The sequence below is a fragment of the Maylandia zebra genome, linkage group LG15 (assembly GCF_041146795.1).
Source record: "Maylandia zebra isolate NMK-2024a linkage group LG15, Mzebra_GT3a, whole genome shotgun sequence".
NCBI classification, from domain to species: domain Eukaryota; kingdom Metazoa; phylum Chordata; class Actinopteri; order Cichliformes; family Cichlidae; genus Maylandia; species Maylandia zebra.
Genome location: NC_135181.1, coordinates 23847812 through 23867419, shown reverse-complemented (window position 1 = coordinate 23867419; position 19608 = coordinate 23847812). Strand labels below are relative to the sequence as shown.

General features: G+C 42.1%; 2 protein-coding genes across 4 annotated transcripts in view; one reads left to right on the top strand and one right to left on the bottom strand.

Moving 5' to 3' along the window:
• Window positions 1–1000: 1000 nt before the first annotated feature.
• On the top strand, window positions 1001–12512 carry ndufaf7 (NADH:ubiquinone oxidoreductase complex assembly factor 7). 2 transcript variants are annotated; one of them, XM_012923907.3, is made up of 11 exons: window positions 1001–1086; window positions 1323–1402; window positions 1518–1678; window positions 2040–2120; window positions 5057–5167; window positions 5268–5481; window positions 6405–6463; window positions 6997–7110; window positions 9296–9439; window positions 11120–11293; window positions 11773–12512. In XM_012923907.3, exons 2-11 carry the CDS (start codon window positions 1324–1326, stop codon window positions 11995–11997), a joined length of 1362 nt encoding a protein of 453 aa, XP_012779361.1. In that variant the 5' UTR covers window positions 1001–1086; window position 1323; the 3' UTR covers window positions 11998–12512. The 2 variants fall into 2 exon arrangements, with proteins under 2 accessions (XP_012779361.1, XP_076730279.1); XM_076874164.1 differs by lacking the exons at window positions 1001–1086; window positions 1323–1402; window positions 1518–1678 and adding an exon at window positions 1743–1939.
• Window positions 12513–14236: 1724 nt separating this feature from the next.
• LOC101483444 (serine/threonine-protein kinase D3) overlaps window positions 14237–19608 on the bottom strand; it is a 55810-nt gene continuing 50438 nt past the window's right edge. For both annotated transcript variants that reach the window (XM_004568451.5, XM_004568452.5), the window contains exons 12-19: window positions 18288–18340; window positions 18106–18178; window positions 17909–18015; window positions 17486–17647; window positions 17263–17361; window positions 16672–16939; window positions 16496–16581; window positions 14237–15670 (exon numbers count right to left, since the gene is read on the bottom strand). In XM_004568451.5, the coding sequence (XP_004568508.1) occupies window positions 15497–15670; window positions 16496–16581; window positions 16672–16939; window positions 17263–17361; window positions 17486–17647; window positions 17909–18015; window positions 18106–18178; window positions 18288–18340 (1022 nt within the window). In that variant the 3' untranslated portion in view covers window positions 14237–15496. The remainder of the gene's footprint in view (window positions 15671–16495; window positions 16582–16671; window positions 16940–17262; window positions 17362–17485; window positions 17648–17908; window positions 18016–18105; window positions 18179–18287; window positions 18341–19608) is intronic.

The following is a 19608-nucleotide window of genomic DNA, read 5'->3' as shown; positions in this document are numbered from 1 at the left end:
TTATGTGTTAGCCAATATTTTTCACATTTGTGAACAATAAGAAGCCCGAATTGACTATTGGGAGGCTGTAATTGACGTAATGTAGTTTTTACACTGGTAACATCAATTAGTTGCATTATTACGGAAGAAACCTTTAAAATGTGACAATTTTCAGGCAAGTTCTGGTCTCCCAGAGAAGCATCCCTTCTAAGTTCGTTTACGGACCTTTATTTGAAATGAACCTCAGATATAAGATATAAAACAGACAGCGTCGGTTTTTATTTTTATATTTTTGTAGTCATATATGACTGAGGTGTGATGTCGATACTTGGCCAAAGATTTTTGGCGGCATTTCCGGCCAATATGGCAACACGCACGCTTTACTTTTTTTTTTTTAGATTGATTCGTTACATAAAAACAAATAAATCTAAATGATATGTTTTACACAAATAACTAAGGTAAATTATGTTGATGAGCACGCTAAAAAAATATTAAATCAAATATTAAAAACGAGTCCCCTACGTAACCGTCTGTCCTCCAATCACAGCGTTTGTTGTCCGTCTGAAGCGTCAAGATGCTGTTTTAAAACACGATATCAAAGGAAATGGAGAAAGCTCTTTCAAAATAAAATGTCAATGACTATTAATGGGAAAGAATCCATTTATTGAAAGCTACTTTCCACAATGGACTTAAAAAAATCTAACGGGACACTGAAGGGCAGGTGTTGGCTTAATGTGCTCTGGAATAAACAGAGACAAATTCACAGAGACTGAAGATTAAGAAAGAAGAAAGATGTATCGCTGTGGTTTTCATGTCGTGCAGAATGTATCAAGTTTATAGGCATGAAACATAATTCAGATACATTAGAAAGATGTAGGCCGATTTATACTATTACTGTATCATTTCTTTATTGTTTTATTGCTGCTTTGGGTTTTCGTACAATAATTTATATTTACTGTATATCTTTAATCACTCGTTGAGATTCATTTTCTTTAAGTTTTATTTTGACACTTAACCGGATGGTATCTCTATTACTGCGACGAGCTTAGCGTTAGCATGTGTTGCTTTAACGCTTTTGCACGGGGACGGTGCAGCGTTTGACCTGCGGTAACTTACACACGGATATCCATAAACGCATTCAGACGTTTTTATCTTGTGTACCAGGAGATGAAACGTCGCCTCCGACGGCAGGTTTCTGTTGTTTTTGTATCCTTAAAAACAACAGAAACCTCGTAGTTGAAGCTAACCGGCTAGCCGCTGTGCTGTCAAAGAGCAGAGAGTCCCTCCATGTGGTTAAAGTAATATCCAGTAATGAGGTGGTTCTGTTCTTTCCTGTGAAGCAGAATGAGGGCTCTTCTCTGTGTTAAAGCACAGCAGCTGCTCAGCAGAGGTTTTATCCACCCTGTCAGGCCGGCAGCAGCAGGTGAGAGGTCAATCCAGATAATAAATTCAAATTCAATTAATAGTTTATTAGTGTAGATAAACATGGGGACGGTATGAGATTTTAAATGTATGAATTGAATGTTTCTGTGTGACAGTGCGATGGCAAGCAGCCCCTTCCAAACTCTTCTGCAGCTCTGCACCTGATGGAAACAACAAACCACCCTCCATGCTGCGCCACCTGACCTCTAAAATAAAAGCCACGGGGCCGATCCCTGTGGCAGAGTACATGAGGGAGGTGCTCACCAACCCTGTGACGGTACAGAATGATTAACTCCACCTTAAGTGTGTGCCAGAGTACCACTTGCAGGTCATGGATCAGAATTCAAAAGCAAAGCTTTTGTTCACTTTTGAATCCTCTGACTTTACTATAACAAATTTAAATAACCCTTATTTCTGTCTTTCTGGGCCTTAGTTCAGTCTCTCAGGTCATCCTCTGTCTGTAACAAACTTAAACTCAAATTATGAACACCCAGACCTCACAGTGACTCCTGTGGTCTGAACTCTCTGGGGCTTTGTGGTAACCACCAATCCAATGATAGTGTTAGCATGTAAAAGCAGCTGCTGGTTTTCCTGTTTTTAGTGAGTATCTTTTCCTTGTTTGTTTTCCCCCTTCTCAGGGTTATTATGTGAGGAACAACATGCTGGGACCTGAAGGAGATTTCATCACTTCACCAGAAATCAGCCAGATCTTTGGAGAGGTGAGGCTGGAAAAACCCCTCAAACTTTCAGTTTCATTCCACATGATGTTTCCACTCAGCCGGCCTCTGATATACACTGTTCACATCAGGTAAACGTGTCTTTGATCGGCCTTCGTCGGTCATTTTACTGTTAGCGGTTGACACATACTTCATCAATAGTAAATATTAGGGGTGCAGCGATATTCGTATCGATATTGAACCGTTCGATACAGTGCTTTCGGTTCGGTACGCATATGTATCGAACAATACAACATTTGTAATTTATTTTATAAATTTTCCTTCTGACGATGCTGTCTGTGTTGAGCGCTCAGTGAATCTGTGTTCGACTACTCCGCCTAGGCTGCACTGTCGAGCGCAGATCCACTGAGCGCTCAACACAGACAGCATAGTCAGAAGGAAGAGCGCAGGGCAAGCTAGCGAGACAGAAGTTAAGCTCTACTTGCAACAGGCAAATTGAACCTCATTCAGATCTGGCGTTTGGAATTATTTTGGTTTTCATGTGACGTATGACCCTGAAGGTAAGCGAGTCATGGACTAAAGTAAAACAGTATGTTGGATGTGCCATGCAATGCTCAATTACATTGGTGTGAACTAGTGTGTTAGCGCAGTTAGCTCGTTAAGGTGTTGGCCGTCTAGCCCCATGCACGGAGCGATCGGCGGTAGCTCGTTAACGGAGATTTGCCGTGTTGTGGCGTTAAGGTCATTTCAACGAGATTAACCTGAAAGCACTAGTGGGAACACAACGAATATGACTGCACATTTACGCCGACATCATCCTAGTGCAAAGACAAGTGGAAGCAGACAAAAAAAAGCAAGCATGCTACTAACTTTAGCCGAGTCATTTAGACAGCTGTTAGCACATGATTCTCCTTATGCTGCTGAGAATATAGCCCAGAAGAAGCGGATAGTATAGCTTTTATTTTGGAAAGAGACATTTCTCTGTAATAAACTCTCTTTTCCAAAGATGAGTGATTCCTCAATCAGATACAGGGCTTGCAATATCGCTAGCCCGACGTCCCGGAGCTAGCGATTTTTTTTCAGTCGGGCTACCAAAATCTATCTCTTCCCTGCCCGTCGGGCTATTGTAGGAAAAATATATGTCAATGCTTTTGCATTCTTTCAGAAATGTAGCTGGGTAATTATGTCATTGGCATCGGTGAGCCACTGTCAATATGTGACATATTGAAGTCGCGTTTGAATTTGCGCTTGTTTTTTTGCTTTCACTTTGCAATCATGCGAACTGTGTATAGAGAGCGACAGCACTGATCTGTGAGTGATGATAATTTGTGCACCAATTCCTCTGACATCGTCTTATTAATCGTTAGCTTACTATGCAAACATGACGCAGCAAGCTTAAACATGTGAGAGGTTGATCGCGCAGAGAATCGCTGAGCTTATGTGAGTGAGCGTGTAAAAGCATTTCAGTTCTGCTGAGCCAAATAAGACAGGTCAGGGTGAAGAAGTGACAGCCAAAGAAAAGCTTACCGCAAAACGGAGAAGTTATGACAAATCAGACTATAAGGCAAAAAGAAAGTGCAGCTTTATGGTTTCATGGACAAAAGAATTTCTGTGGCTGCAATATGACGAGCTAAATAACCAGGGCTGCACATAAGTGGTCCGCAGGTGCGCATTCGCTGTCAAAATAAAAAACACGCACAAGGGTTAGGGTTAAATTTAAAAACTGTACTTTTGAGTTAAAATATATATTTATAATTTTAATAAATGACAAATTAAAAATGCATGAACATTTTTTTGTATCGAAAAAATATCGAACCGTGACACCAAAGTATCGAACCGAACCGAACCGTGAATTTTGTGTATCGTTGCACCCCTAGTAAATATGTTCCAAAATATTTTCAATTAAAAATTAAAATAGGCCCATTAAAAATTATTATTAATTGGTTTTCAGTTGTTGTGCGTGCTGGGGAGAATAACAGGATGGTCCTGTGTCATAGATATCATGATATGATGCTTTTATATCATGTAAAAAAAAAAATTATAGCGGTATTTGCAAGTATGGTATAAAATGACGCAGCCCTGTTCTCACGGCACGTGGGATCAGCTTCTAGGTCAAATGCTGATAGATGACGATAAATTCCTGCTTCATTGGTGCTCCGATCGTGTCAGAGCTGGTCACAGTTTGTGGGCTTCTGCTTGTCCTCTTGCTTTTTGAGGAATGAACAAAACTAAAAACGTACTTAAAAAACGAGATCTTCCAGCAATCCAGGAGTCACACAGAAAAAGTGATGCCTCAGAGGCTCAAAGAGTTTGGAACTGAGATTGTGGCTTCAAACACCTATGGTCGGTCAATGCATTTTCTTAGCACAGAGGCTAAGTGAATACAGTTTGTGAATACAGACTTTCAGTATGAATGCATATGATGACTATGAATGTATAATAAAATACATACATACTTTATTTTAAAAAAAATTTGGCTCCTACCGAAAAGATAAATCACAGGCAGTGTGGTTTTAAAGAAGTTTTTTTGTGAGTTTTCCTTGTTTAAACCCTGGATTACGATAAGTATGATGTGATCAGGACAAGAAGACAGATGAGTAAGACACCTTACAGTGAGGGCTTTTGTGTTTTTTCATGCTGCTTGAAATCAGTGTTCATGTGCAGTAAAAAAAAAGTTCCTTTTGCATAAAGTTCAGCTGTTTAATGTCACAGACCTGGTGATCCAGGTATGAAGCTCTCTGCACCGTGTTGTGTCTGTATTGTGCTGTTGCACTGTTTGTTTGCCATTTTCACACACTTGCACTTTATGCGGTCCTGTCTCTACTGTTATGTGTAGCACCATGGTCTTCACTGTGTACTGTACTGCTACATATGGTGGAAATGACTTGACTTTCCTTGAAAGCAGCACGTTTAGATTCAGTAAGATAAGAAAACTTTGTGCTTCTCCTGCTGGTTCAAACATGTTTGGTCTCCTCCAGCTGATCGGAGTGTGGATCATCAGTGAGTGGATGGGAGCTGGTCAACCCAAACAGCTGCAGCTGGTTGAGCTCGGACCTGGAAAAGGATCGCTGGCGAGTGACGTCATCAGAGTACGTCAGCCAGGCTTAACGCTTTTCTATGAAAGACTAAAGATTTCACCCCAAAGTGGAAACATCTGTGTCATCAAGTTGCAATTTTTTCTCTCTTCAGGTGTTCAGTCAGTTGCAGTCGGTGCTGGGCGGGGCCTCTGTGTCGCTGCACCTGGTCGAGGTGAGTCCGGCTCTGAGTCTGCTTCAGGCTCAGAATCTGACGGGAAACCGCAGCCAGGAGGCAGACGCAGAAGATGATCTGGTTTACCGTCGCGGAGAAACTGAAGCAGGGCTACCGGTGTCGTGGTACCGCCGGTTAGACGATGTCCCGACAGGTACACCGGAGCAGAAAGCAGGCTGTGGTCGTACTGGTTTATATGGAACAACTCCATGCCACAAAATTAGAGAACCTGAAGATGTTAGCAGGGTGTTTCCTGGTTAAAGTAAGCACATAAGCACAGTTAGTCCATCTATAGTTTAGGAGTTTGTGTAAAAATGACAAATACCTGAAACTGGTTACCAAAGTCATTGTTTTGTTTTATGAGTGTTTTGGCCATAGACATTTTATGTTTTGAAGCCAGATTTGACAAATGAGGTACACTGCACACTCATCAAACATACCCTACTTTAACATCAACACTAAATTAGACTGTTAATCACACATTAAACCTCGTGTTTTATTCAGTAAGACTTTACTAACACCGAGTCCATAAGGTCATTAGGAAAGCCTCTGCTTGTGCTTCAAATGAAAAGTTGGGTCATTACCTCAGAAATATCTTTACAATAAGAAGCCATTCTGCTACCAGAGGAGTCGCCCTCTGGTGGACAATAAAAAAAATGCAGGTTTGAGGAAGTGTTCCCTGTTTTTATATACAGTTTATGGTTTTGACAGTGAGTATTTTCAGTGCTGAATTGATCTGAGGACATCAGGCTTCAGGCTGATACTGTTACTGTTTCCATTTGAGTTCTTTATGTGTTCGCTTTTAATCTCTATTAAAATATGTTTTTTCACTTCCGGCGCCCCCCGTGCGTGGCAGCCTGTTACAGCAGCTCCACTCATTCTGCGCTTCCTTCTTATCTCCTCTTTACTTTCTCGTAATTTTTTGTAACTAAAGTTTTAGCAGTTAGATTATGTAATTATGGGCTACCGTTTTGTGCTAGTCTTGGTTGTCTTTCTCTGTTTTTATTTAACAAATTTCCCACGTGTGGGACTAATAAAGGTTATCTTATCTTCATTGAGTTTTTCCTCTTCTTCCAGGATTTAGTATCTTTGTCGCTCATGAGTTCTTTGACGCCCTGCCAATTCACAAATTCCAGGTGAGATTTAAAAACACAGTGTGTGAAATATTTATGTAGCAATAAAGCTTTTTCTTTACTGTCATATTAGTCCTTAAAGTCCTCTGTATACTGTGGTCTTGCATTGCATTTGACTACACTGTCATGATTGTTCCTACCACCAGATGGCACCAAATCAAAACACAAGACGGCCATAAAACTGTGTTTAACGGCTGTATTTGGTGAAAGATAGGCTGTTTATGTGATAGGTTATTTGTGTAATTTAGCAGCAACTGTTCTTTGATTAATTTTTCCGTATCTGAGTTTTAGCAAAGTGAAAATTGGTGAATCTTTGTGTTAACAAGAAAAACCTGTAGCGAAGTCATTATGCTCTGCTTTAAGTTTAAATAAAACCATATGAAAAACAGATTTCATGTCTTGTGCAAAGGTTTCTGAGTGGCTGTTCCTCTGATGTTTGCTGTTGACGCCTGCAGCGCCCTCATAATAAGAACGCCTTTCAGCTGTTTTGTCCACAGAGGCCCATCTAAACATGTCCGTTTCTCTGTTTGGGGCAGAGGACGGAGAAAGGCTGGAGGGAGGTGTTGGTGGACATCGACCCAGAGAAGCCGGACACGCTGAGGTTTGTCGTGGCGCCGGCTCCGACCCTGGCCTCGACGTCGCTCGTGCAGGTCAGTAAATGTAGAGCTTCTGTGTCCAGGAAAGCAAAGCACACATTTATTAACATCTGCTTTTTACAGTTTCCAAATAAAATCTACACTCCTTTATGGTTACCACATCACAGTTTATTAAGGCCTCTCTGGTTCTTGAAACCAGATAAAGTGGCTCATTGTTTGAATTTTAAAAGTTCAGATGACCTCAAAGAGAAATGAATCCCGCCTTTTATTAAGACCCGCTTCTGCCGAGGAAGACGATGACAGTAATAATGATGATGATGTCAGACCTTTGGCAGGATGTTCAAAGTGTCTGAGCTGAGCTGGAGAGGCCAAATCAAGCAGGCTGTGGATGTGTAGATGGCATAAATGTGGGCAATAAAAAACCAGATGAGGGCTGTAAAACAAACCTCAGAGAGTCTGTCTGAAGAGTCAATTTCCACAACGTTTAAAAGACTGAAGGACATCAGTTTTTAAAGTGGGTGAAAAAAAATGCTTTGTAAGTTCAGATAAACCTCCAAGGATATAAAAGTCTGGATGTTTGGATTAAAGGGGAATTGTTTCTCCTTTGCACTGTGGAAAATATAAACACTTAAGTAGATGTAGTTTTGGAACAGTTTGAAGTCATGTGCTGGCTGTTGAGGTGATGAGATTTCTGGCCAGTGGTCTGAATGTCGAAGTGAAGAAATTTCAGAAAGTGCAGGTAAACTGCAGGAGTAATCGTGACTCTTAAGGGAGTATTACTGCTGGAAATGTTCTACAGGACTAGAACTACCCTCCTGAAGGTTCCATTGGTACTTTTGATGGATGCAGCTATCCCGGGTAGGAAGATGTCGAGGACCTTTAGTTGTAAGGCTCTTTTCTTCACTGTGTTAATCAGGTGTGGGGAACTCCAGGCCTCAAGGACCAGTGTCCTGCAGATTTTAGATCTCACCCTGGGTCAACACACCTGAATCAAATGATTAGTTCATTACCAGGCCTCTGGAGAACTTCAAGACATGTTGAGGAGGTCGTTTAGCCATTTGAATCAGCTGGGACACATCTAAAACCTGCAGGACACCGGCACTCGAGGCCTGGAGTTCCCCCACCCGTGGTGTAAATGGTGCGAAAGGTCCTGGTAGTCGTGATGCTCCACGTGGAGGTTGCATAAAATGTGACATATGAAGATCACTAATCTTTGTGCCAGGACCTGACTGACCATCCAACGAACACTAACGTTGTTTCGATGAGTTTACAGTAACCAGACATTTTGTTTGTCCGGGTCAGGAGGTGTAGCGGGTTCGTCAGTCTTTATTTCCTCATTATGGGGCGTCACCCATGCTTGAATGCTGGCTGGTTTGATTGCAACCTGGGAACGATGTCTTGGTTTGCCTTCACAATAGGTGCACATCCCTGTGGGTGGCAAGGGGCTTGGTTCAGCCTTCATGGTGTCATAGCTATGATTATGAATACAAACTGATGAAGCTCATCTGTCGCAGATACAGTCCCCTTAAGATGGTTTGAGGGATCTGCAAGGCAACAGAAAGGAAGAAAAAAATGTCTGTTTACTATTTCTGGCTGATTAACTGACTATAAAAGAAGGGCGTGGCCATCGTAATCTCACCGATTTTTGAAACTCTGTTTCAGCCAGTGTTATTTCTGCGTCTGTAGTGAAGATTCACCTTTTAAATGATCCTTTTCTTGCCTTAAATGATGGATAACTGTACCTGAGGGTTGTTTATGAGGTATCATGGAAAATGTAGGAAGACAAAATGAGAAATTAAGTTCAGCTTTTTTTTAAACAGGAGACGAACTGCTGAATTGAACTCTCCTCACTTGTTCCGATCAAGTTTATCACACTGCATTTGTTTATGGACTGTTTGAAAAAGGGAAAATGTTCAGAGTTCAACAAGACGTCTGTAAGTGTCATTTGTTCCAGTCAAAGAAAAATGAACGCTAAATAAAGCAGAAAAGAAAACATCACATTTGAGAAGCTCGAACTTGAGGAAATTTCAGCTTTTTGATTAATAAATAATTCCAAAAGATGTCCAGTCCACCTTTAAAAGGTGGAAACCTGACCTGTGTGTGTTTACAGTCCAGCCATGTTTTTGTCTCCAGCAGAGATGATAGAGTGAAGCAATGTACTATTAAGTTAGTGTGTGTGTGTGTGTGTGTGTGTGTGTGTGTGTGTGTGTGTGTGTGTGTGTGTGTGTGTGTGTGTCAGGCAGATGAAAAGCGGGATCATGTGGAAGTGTCTGCAGAGGGCGGGGTCATTGTGCAGCAGCTGGCCCGGCGCATCATAGAGGACGGCGGTGCGGCGCTGATCATCGACTATGGCCACAATGGAACCAAGACGGACACGTTCAGAGTACGACACACGCATCAAGCCCGTCTGCTAAAGCTTCCTGTGTCACATATGTTCAAAGTCAGCCAGATAAAAACGTCCAAGTCTGCATATTGTAAAAAATCCTCAGTTACTGCGATGGATTGTGCCAGCGTGAAATGGAACTGTGGGGCACATGTAGGCATCGTACAGTGGGGCGTGTGTGGGGCACGTAGGGCAGCCCTCACCTAGGGTCTGGGCGTACGGTGGGTGGGTGGGTTGGTACACTGCGGGTCCCACTGTGGGCAGCACACAGTGCAGATGTGCCCTACATGTGCAGCTACTGAGTCCCACAGTGAGCAGGGTGGGTCTGCCCACTGTGACCCCACCTGGGCCTCAAGGAGGGATTTTTGGGATGTCATTCACGCTAGTTATAAAATTACTGATACCTGCGAATACAACAGAATGGTAAGACTTATTTTTCTTTCATGTTTGGTAGTTTTTATCCAACTACGCCTAACAACAAGAGGGACTGGCCATAGACTGTACACAAAAGATGGAGGTTACCACCATTTCTAGCTATGTTAGCACGCTTTATCATAAACTGTACAGCTGATACAGATACCTGCTAATTAGTGCTAATTAACATACTAATATCATCCAAGAATTTCATCTTTCAACACAGGTAACCTCGAGAGAGGAAGCAGTCTGCCAGAGTGACCACGCCCCTAACTTTAAGCATTAATGGAGTATAAATGTGAATGAACTGGGAAAAAATCTCCCCTATACAGTTCTTTTGAAGGGTGAAGCTTTCCAGAAGCCAAAACAGTTTTTTTGTAGCAGGCTGTAAACATGTTGGACGTTTTTGTGTATGGGAACTGACTCGTTTTTCAAGACAGCCTCAAGTGGACATTAGAGGAACTGCAGTTTTTGTGCACTTAAATGTTGTAGCCTCAGAAGCTGCTGCTAGGCTGCAACCAAAGATTTTTGTTAATAAACTGAATGCTTTAGTGTTTAAACTGAATTAGTAAGTATGAGTATGCAGTTAATCAACTAATAAACAATCATTTCAGGAATAAAGGTTTAGAGCAGCTCAACGGACCTGCTTATTTTACACAACAGTGGTAAAAACAGGTTGACTTTAATGCAGTCTCTAATACTTCCATCAGTATTTTAGGACCTCATGCACACATTTTGATAGGAACAATTCAGAGTTGGATGTATGTTGAGTCTTTAATTTGTCGTTTTTATTGATCACATACAGTGCACTCCGTGTGTCCTCCAGCTGTCGTGCTTTGTAATTCTTTTGTCTTCGTGAGGACCAGTTTGAGGTTTAGACCTTCATGTGAGCATGTTTTGTTCAGCTCTAGTGGAAGGAAGCAGCTGTAGGAAGCAGAAAGGCTCCTGTGCGTCAGGCAGGGGGAAACCAGGGTCAACCGGCCCGTCGCTCCTCTTCCTCAATTCTTCTTCTGAGGTTGCCAAGATTTCACAGCTTTTTTTTTTTTTTTTTACTGGGTTAGAATCGTTTTAGATGGTTAGAAATAGGTTTAGTTTTAAACCTTTTATTCATGCTGTACTTCTTAAACATCCCCTCATGTAGTTTGAAGGAAAAACTGTGTAAGAAGCCGCTACTTAGCTCAAATTTGCTACTGCCACTGTAAATAAGGTTTTGCGTTGAACCCATCATAGGTTTGCTCATCATTTTGCTCCTTTGCTGTTGGTCAGGGTTTTAAAGGTCACCAGCTTCATGACGTCCTCGCCTCCCCTGGCTCTGCCGACCTCACCGCAGACGTGGATTTCAACTATCTGCGGAGGATGGCGGGAGGAGGCGTGGCCTGTCTGGGCCCCGTCACTCAGAATACGTTCCTGAAGAACATGGGTATTGACACCAGGATGCAGGTGAGTCTTCATCACTGACAGATGCCAATAAAAACAATCAGCATGATTTCTTTTAGTGTCATTTCCTCATTTGGTGGAAATCCAACATCAAAGAGTGTGACTCACTGCTCCTTTTTCTTAGTTTCAGGTTAAAATTTGAATACACAGACCTAGGGTGCATTCCCACCAGGTTTATGCAAAAGTTCATTCACGAGTTTAAAAATATTACAACCTCTGCAGAAAAATGCTGTGCAGGGAAAAACTTTCAGCAGACATATTGTCGCCATTTCTGGGCAGGTGAAGCTGTTAGTTCAGTGAAACTTACTTTGTGACAGAACTAAAAAAATGAGCACAAAGAAAAGTAAAACATCGTATGATTGTAAGATGATCCAAAAACATTTTAGTGTTTCTGAGTGACACGCTGTGGCCCACAGTTAGAAAACCAGGATATCAGACACACAGTATGCCCCGAGGCTTTAACCCCCAGTTGTTCTCCACAGATTCTGCTGAGGAACTGCAGCGACCCGTCCACCAGGAAGCAGCTTATCAGCAGCTACAACATGCTGACCAACCCCGCCAAGATGGGCGAGCGCTTCCATTTCTTCAGCCTGCTGCACCCCAGTCGCCTTGCCAAGCCCCAGAAACCACAGGGGCTGAAGCTTGAGAAGAAGAAGAGCCCGGCACCGCTGCCTGTGGCCGGATTCACCGAGCTCAAGTTCGCCTGAAAGAGACGACTTTGAAATTTTGGCTGCCGGGTCAGTAGTGAGTGTAAACAACTACACTGTCCCAAACTTCTTGAACTGACTGCACCACAAAGCAAACAAAGAGATTTACAGAGCTAAAAACGAGCAGACAGCTGCTTCATCACTTCCTTTAAGCCTGTGTGAAATCCAAAATGGGTGAGTCATTAATTAGATTCACTCCTGTAGAGTCATTATAAAGGAGGAAACTATCCAAAAAGGCCAAAACTGTTCTTTTGTAGCTGTAAACATGTTTGTTTCTGCTGTAAAGTTGAACTTTTTAATATGGAAGTCTATGGGGCCTTTTGGAGAAAGCCTCAAGTGGACATTAGAGGAACTGCAGTTTTTGGCACTTTAACTTGGGGAGTGAGAGTTTGGACATTACGAAATGTCTGTTGGTTTAAAAGATCATGTTCTGATGTGTTTTAACAAATATTTAAGGAAAACACATTTTGTAGTTTTATGACCTATAAATAAAAATTTCAAAACATTAAAACATTCGTGGACTGTTCTTGTCAGATTTGTCAGATTATGGACACCAGACACTGAATGACTGGATTAAACTGTGCAGCACTTCGTTCCATTGGTCAGCCGGCTGCCATCCTGCACATCTTGAAGCAGTTAGCTGAGCTCACTGTTGTGCAGCAGCCATTCACAACGAGCCCATCGCTCCTCCGGTAGAAATTAAAAGATTCGGTTACATGTGGTGGCGGTGGGGTCGCTGCTGCCAAAACAAGCAGCGGCCCTCCAGATGAGCGGCGATCGGGTTCAGGACTGGTAATTAAATGATCATTTCCAAACATCCTGCAGATCGCTATCAGCTTTTCCTCTGATTCATGGTGTCCCTCGCTGGAGAGTCTGACTAGTACATTTGGAAGGGATTGCATGATTTCATTAAACCTGTTTTGAGCGAAGACGTTTGAAACGTTTATCACCTTGAATCTGCCACCGGCATCCGAAATTTTAGAAACACTTGTGCTTTTTAAATCCTTGAGATTGGAACAATTCACAATAGATACATCAGACTTTGTGTGTAGCTTAAACAGTCCACCCCAAATTCAAATTCATGCTACATCCAACCAAAATATGTATGTACACGTTGCCCAATTTTAGGGGGAACTTGTTCAGAAAAGACCTGCCTTCGATTCAGTGCAGTGGTTATTTAGAATTATTAAAATAGTAATTGAAAATTGAAAACAAAAACAAAAAAGTAGCAGCAGTAATGTGTATTGATCCAAAACTGATCCGTTCCTCAAGAAATCCACAAACCTCACTGCGAGCAGTTTATAAAAGATCTACACTGAAGATCTACAACCTTCATTAATATTTGTTCCACAGAACATTATTTAACTGAAACAAGTTAAAAATAAATGAATAAAATAAAGATTTGTGTTAGTCTTCATTAATTTGGTCAGATTTGGCATGGACACAGTCGAATCTCAAAATTTGACAAAATCCCCCCCACATGAACTTCATGTGTTCTCTCCAGGTACTCGGGCTTCCTTCCACAGTCCAAAGGCACGCAGTTAGTTGGGTTAGATCACTTGGTGATTCTAAGTTGGTTTGAATGGCGGTCAGTCCCTCTGTGTGTTAGGCCTGTGACCTGTCCAGAGTGTACCCCGCCTCTCACCCACCATAATTATGGTCAATTATTAAACCCACACTACAATTTTTCAAAATAAAAACAAAAAAACAAACAAACAAAAAAAGCCCAAATAATCAGATTTTTTTAAAAACATTTTGCCCACATAATTTGTTTCCATCAGTTTCATCTATGTGTGCAGGGTCACAAGGTTTCAGCTGTCACAGGGTGAGACGTGGAACACCTGTCCAGGTCATTAGTTAATCACAGGACTAACCTACAGTCAGTCAGAGCAATCAGTAAACCTAACACGCATGTCTTTGGACTGTGAGAGGAAGTCTGAGAGCGCACACAGGCACAGGGAGAACATGCAAACTTGGATAGGCTGTCGAAGTGTGACAAGAGTGCAAGTAGTCCTCGAGTAAAACACTGCTGGTGCCCAATGAAGGGTTTAAATCACTTCCTATGACTGATAAATAAAGGCAAAGTTTTTGTCTTGAGAGTGCGCAAAGCAAATGCCAGAAAAACTCAAACTCTATGGAGTAAGTCAAGACCTGTGAAGACGTCCGCCTGTTTTTTCCACAGTGCTGGAGCCTCGTCTAGAAGACGACTGGCACAGGAACAACAATGACGACTCACCCGCATTTTGCCGTTCATCTTTAATATTTTCATCCACATGACAAAACATTTCTTGCAAAAATATAAAACGTGAAATAAATTCTCAGGCTGGAGTCAGATCGGGATTGACGAACACGTTAGAGTTCAGAAAGACAAAGGAGACAATAGCAGCTCGATTCTTCTCAGCTCTTCCAGAGTTTCTGAAAATAACTCACGTTTGTTCCTCTGCAAAAGTTTCTGCCATACAGCCACATTATTACAGGTCGGAGACAGTGATGTATGTCCCACTTAACTTGAATATAACGTCCGCATCTGTCACCAGCTAAAATAAGTCTGTTAGCAAAAGAGTTTCTTTAAATAGAAAAACTAACCAACTCTACTAATAATTAATGGTACATAAAAAATATTTCTTATTTGAGTCCAGGAAGTGTTCATTAAATAAACTTCATACTTAAGAAGCATTGTTAGATGCAGGGCCAGCCTCAAGTGACCATTAGAGGAACTGCAGTCTTGGAACATAGCATTGATATTGTTTTGATGCTTTAAAGGCCAAATCTGTTCTCAAAACTAGTCAGATAAAAGTAATTTAATCTGCATTGAATAAATGTTTGGTTGACTATTTGGCCAACATTCATTTTCTAATTTTAAGATTGTAATTGCAGCCTCGAGGGAGGCTAAGATGGCTTCAAACTTTTGCAGATGATCAAACTGAGACTTACTGACAGTGAAATTCTCGTGAAAAAAAAAATTTCCCAATAGTGCAAAGACATCCCAACAAGAACAAAAACTACAGTCGGGAGAGAGCGCTTGTTTCTCGTGAGTTCCAGTTAGTCACAAAAGACGACATTGACATCTACACAGCTTTTTAGAACTACAATGTAACGGCCACCTGCTAAAACTGTGCTATCGAGCTGAAAAAGTGAGTTGAGTCTGGTTTTGGATTAGCCCTTCCACGACTCCGCTGGCAGTGCTGACGTATGTTGAAGCCCCAAGTTGAATTCTGGGGAGAAAAAACACGATGCTTCCGTGTTTCGGCTCTTAGCGTCCGTTTGTTTATGGCTTTGTAGAAACGAAAAAGAAACTGGAAAAAGATAAAATATTTGAAAAGTTTTAATTCTCTGGACCTGAATTATCGCTGCAGTGAGCTGCCTGATCAGCGTGTCCTCATGGGTCATCACACGCCGTCATGGGGGAAAGCCTGCGGCCTACACAGTGGCGCTTCTGTCAACAGTTTCCCGGGTTTGAGGCTAACCCTCTTAAGAAAAGTCAACATGGCCAAGGCCTCTAGGGGTCCTCCTCCATGTCATCCAGGTTGGGCGACATGATGAAGTGTTTGGGGTAGTGCAAGCCTCTCTCGTCAGCGTATTCCTCCCATCGGGCATCGTCGCTTTCGTGAGTGATGTATCGCTCACCTCGCCGTGTCTCGAACTCCCTGAGGTCCAGCCAGGTCTGGTAGTCCTGGACGACAATGACAACATTAAACACTTTTTTTATGCTCAGCTTTCACTCCATCTTTGACTGCTACAGGAGCTTTGCATGATTCATTGCTCAAAATAATCCTTATTTATGTTAGACTGGACCAGTTCATCCTCCATTTGAAACAAGCCATTTTAGCTCCTCCCCCCTATTAAGCCAACTTTCTTCTGATTGGTTGCCCCTTGGCTGTGGAAATCTGCTAAGAAGCATGTCTATAAGCCTGAGAAAATCTATTGTTGTATATTTGATATAGAGGTCAACTGTCCCTTTAAATCAGTGATTTAAGGTATGATTTGATCATTCAAAAACAGAGTTAAAATAATAACTTTATGTCCTGCATCACAGACTGTACACAAAAGATGGACACAGCTTCCAAGTCGAAAACATAAATATGAAGCCAACGTGAATCTGCATTCATTCTAATGGCCAGCAGGGGGCGACTCCTGTGGTTACACAAAGACTAGTGAATGAGAAACCAGCCTTGGCCCTTCTTGCTCTATGACCTCATTACATTTTTTCCTAAAGGGGGGAATAAATGTTTTACTTTCATTAAGTACTGCATATTCACTGTGAATCCACTGTTTGTTCATTTTATCTTGTGCTTTTATTTTATTGTTCTTATTCTGCCATTGTTTTACTAAGTGTTTTATCTTATTGTAAAGTGTCCTTGGGTGACTTGAAAGGCGCTCATAAATAAAATTTATTATTATTATTATTATTATTATTATTATTATTATTAAATCTTTATTTACTTTAATAACGCTCATGCGATACTGCAGACTCTTCTAAGGAAAGCAGTTTGGTTACCTGCAGCCAGGGGTGGCTCAGCGACTTGTCCACGCTGTAGCGCTTCCTCATCTTCACCTGCAGCAGGTTATTAATCAGGTCTTTGGCTGTCGGAGAAGAATAGTCAAGTAGCGTTAAAACACACAAACTGTTACAAATGTGAACATGAATGAACCCAAGTCCAGATGTTCCCTTACCCTCTTCTGAGATCTCCTTCCAGGGGTTGGCTGGGTACATGAAGGCGGCATTCTGGATCTGGTCATTGATGTCCTCGTCCTCATTGAAGGGAAACGTCCCGCTCAGACTGACGTAGACGATGACGCCGACCGACCACATGTCCAGAGATCGGTTGTAGCCTTTGCTGCGGAGCACCTCGGGCGCCAAGTAGGCCGGAGTGCCAACCACTGAGCGGCGGAACGACTTCTCCCCGATGATACGAGCGAAACCAAAGTCGCAGAGCTTCACCTGGTTGAGAGGGGGGGAAAAATGCAGCATTAATCCACTGGCTCTCCCGTGAGTTCCTCGTCCTTCTAATTTATAATTAAACAGAAGGTAGCTGTGGCGGCGACTATCGTTCTGCTCTGGACCCTTGGTGAGATCGGTACTATGAAAACTTCTGGTTCTTGTGGTCTGCAGTGCACTGGTGTGGAGTACTGTCAGACCCAAAGACAAGGCTCCCTGGAAAGCAGCTGAATGACATCAAGGACCAGCGCAATAGCAACCAAGTTCCAACCAATTGCAACACCTGGGTGAGCTGCCTCAGTGTGGGAAAGTGCATTTGTACTAACCTGAGGAAACGGCTCTGCAGAGGCCAGCAGGACGTTCTCAGGCTTCAGATCACAGTGGACGATGTTCTTGAAGTGAAGATGCCTCAGGGCTACCAGGATCTGCAGACCCAACAGTCACAAACTGAATGACTCCTATCAGAGTCCTATCAGACATCCACATAAACCCTGCCTAAGAAAACAGACAAAAAAGTGTCTCCTTCCGCCTGAGCTTTCACGTTCTAACCTGTGTAACCAGGAACTTGGTGAGCCGTTCGGGTAGCCGGCTCTTCTCGCTGGATAAAATCATCTCCAGCATGTCGCCGTGAAGCTTCTCCATGACCACAAACACCTGCTCGGGCGTCTCAAACATGCACTCCAGGTTAACAATCCCCGGATGGTGGAGGTTCTGTCACACATAGGAGACAATCTGTGAAAACTAGATTCTAACTGGAGCAATCTAATGAAGTAATTAACAGTTTTGTAAAGATGTTATCCATTTTTTAAAACTATAAAAAGGATTCCTCACACATGATGCTCGATTACATCTTAAATATTGTTTGATCACTGCATTCATCGTGGGAAGCCGAGATTGTGAGATTAAAATTTGATTGATTGTACAGCTCTAACTTAATCTCACATTAAATTGATAAAGCTCGCCACGTCTCACCTGAAGTATGGCCACCTCGTTCCTCAGCTGGCTCTCCTGCTTAGTAGGAAACCGCATTTTGTCGATGATTTTGATCGCCACGTCTCTGCCGGTCTTTCTGTGTTTACCTGCAGAAGATGAGAAAAGAGATCAATTTGATTGTTTGTAATTGCCTGTAATGCATATAAAATATGTCTCATTTTAACACGACCTCTCACCTCCATAAACGATCCCAAACTGTCCCGAGCCGAGGACCTCGTCAGCAAAGATCTGATACACTGAGCTGATATCCTGAACAAGACAGATTAGAGCACCTCAGACTGTGAGAACATCCTTAACTGTGTACGGACAAATCTGAAATAAAGAGGAAAAAAAAATCTGCTTGTGTGTGATGGCTTACCACATTTTCTTGTATCTGGGAGTTGGACACTGATATGCTGATAGACAGTTCCTCTGAGAAGACACAAAATAAAATACATATACATATTTATATATATTAAAAAAAAAAGGTGAAATCTGCAGGTATTTAACCCCCTTCACTTACAGCAAACACGTGTTTTTTTCCCCCCAACCTCCAAATCATTAAAATCTCATTTCCAACATTTCCTTGTTTATCAAAGACAGAGGTGACGGGAGATTTCCAGCTGGGATCAAACATGTGGATTTCTTTGTACACTGTACGACAAAAAGAGCCCTGACGACGTTTCGTTTCCAGCTGCGACAACGATCTCCAAATCGTTTTCCAGATCTCACAAGAATAAAAGCCTCTGTTTCCTGTCTCCTCCTTTCATGTGATGGGAGCATTAATTCGGGCTGACACTGAAAGCCGACGGCGCGTTCTGTGCAAAGAAAACTGATGAGCTGACATCGATTTCGGATCGCTGCCCGGGGTTTGATCGGGTCACCCCTCTGCGATCAATACCTGCAGTCTGATGTAGATAGGCAGCCTGTTGATATTTAGGTCACCATGCAGAGCTGATGTAGGTTTATCGAAGTGGGAAGCACACATATGCAAAGAGTGCTGAGGAATTTTGACCCAGGGATGCAATTCTTTCACTAGAGGCCTGGGAGTTTGCGCATCCGAAACATTCTTAGGACTGCACTCCTGTACACCTTGTGACATTTCCTCCAGTGACGTATCAGATCAAACATACAAAGTGCAAATGTTGGTTTGTGATTTTGTCTTTAGATTTAGAGACTCACCTGAGAATAAACTAATAAACCAATAGCATGTTTTTATCAAATATATTAAAGTTATTGCACAAAAACAGCTGATTCTGAGGGGGTCAGGTTGCTGAGTTTCCATGAAATGAGCCACATGAAAGCGATCCAGGAGCAATTTGTTGGCAATCTGCATTTTCCAGGAAGATGGAGCGTCACAAGGCAAAAGTGAGAACATCAAGTTAACATTTTGGATCCATGGAGTGGGAATTCCCAAGAGCTTAATCCGATCATGAATCTATAATCAATATTTAAAAAACAAAAACAAAAAACAGGTAGATAACCAAGAGCCCCTACACTGTGATCACCTTTGACCGCAGGGATGGATCAGACATGAAAAAACGGTTCTTTCTGTAAATACTGACTCTTTTAAATTGACGAAATGCTTCTTCCTGTCTAAACCTGTGCGATTACTGCTGTTCCCTAACAAAGACAAACCCCGACCACTGCAAGTTTATGTCGCGTAGATAGAATTTGTCAGATAGAATAACATTTCATAA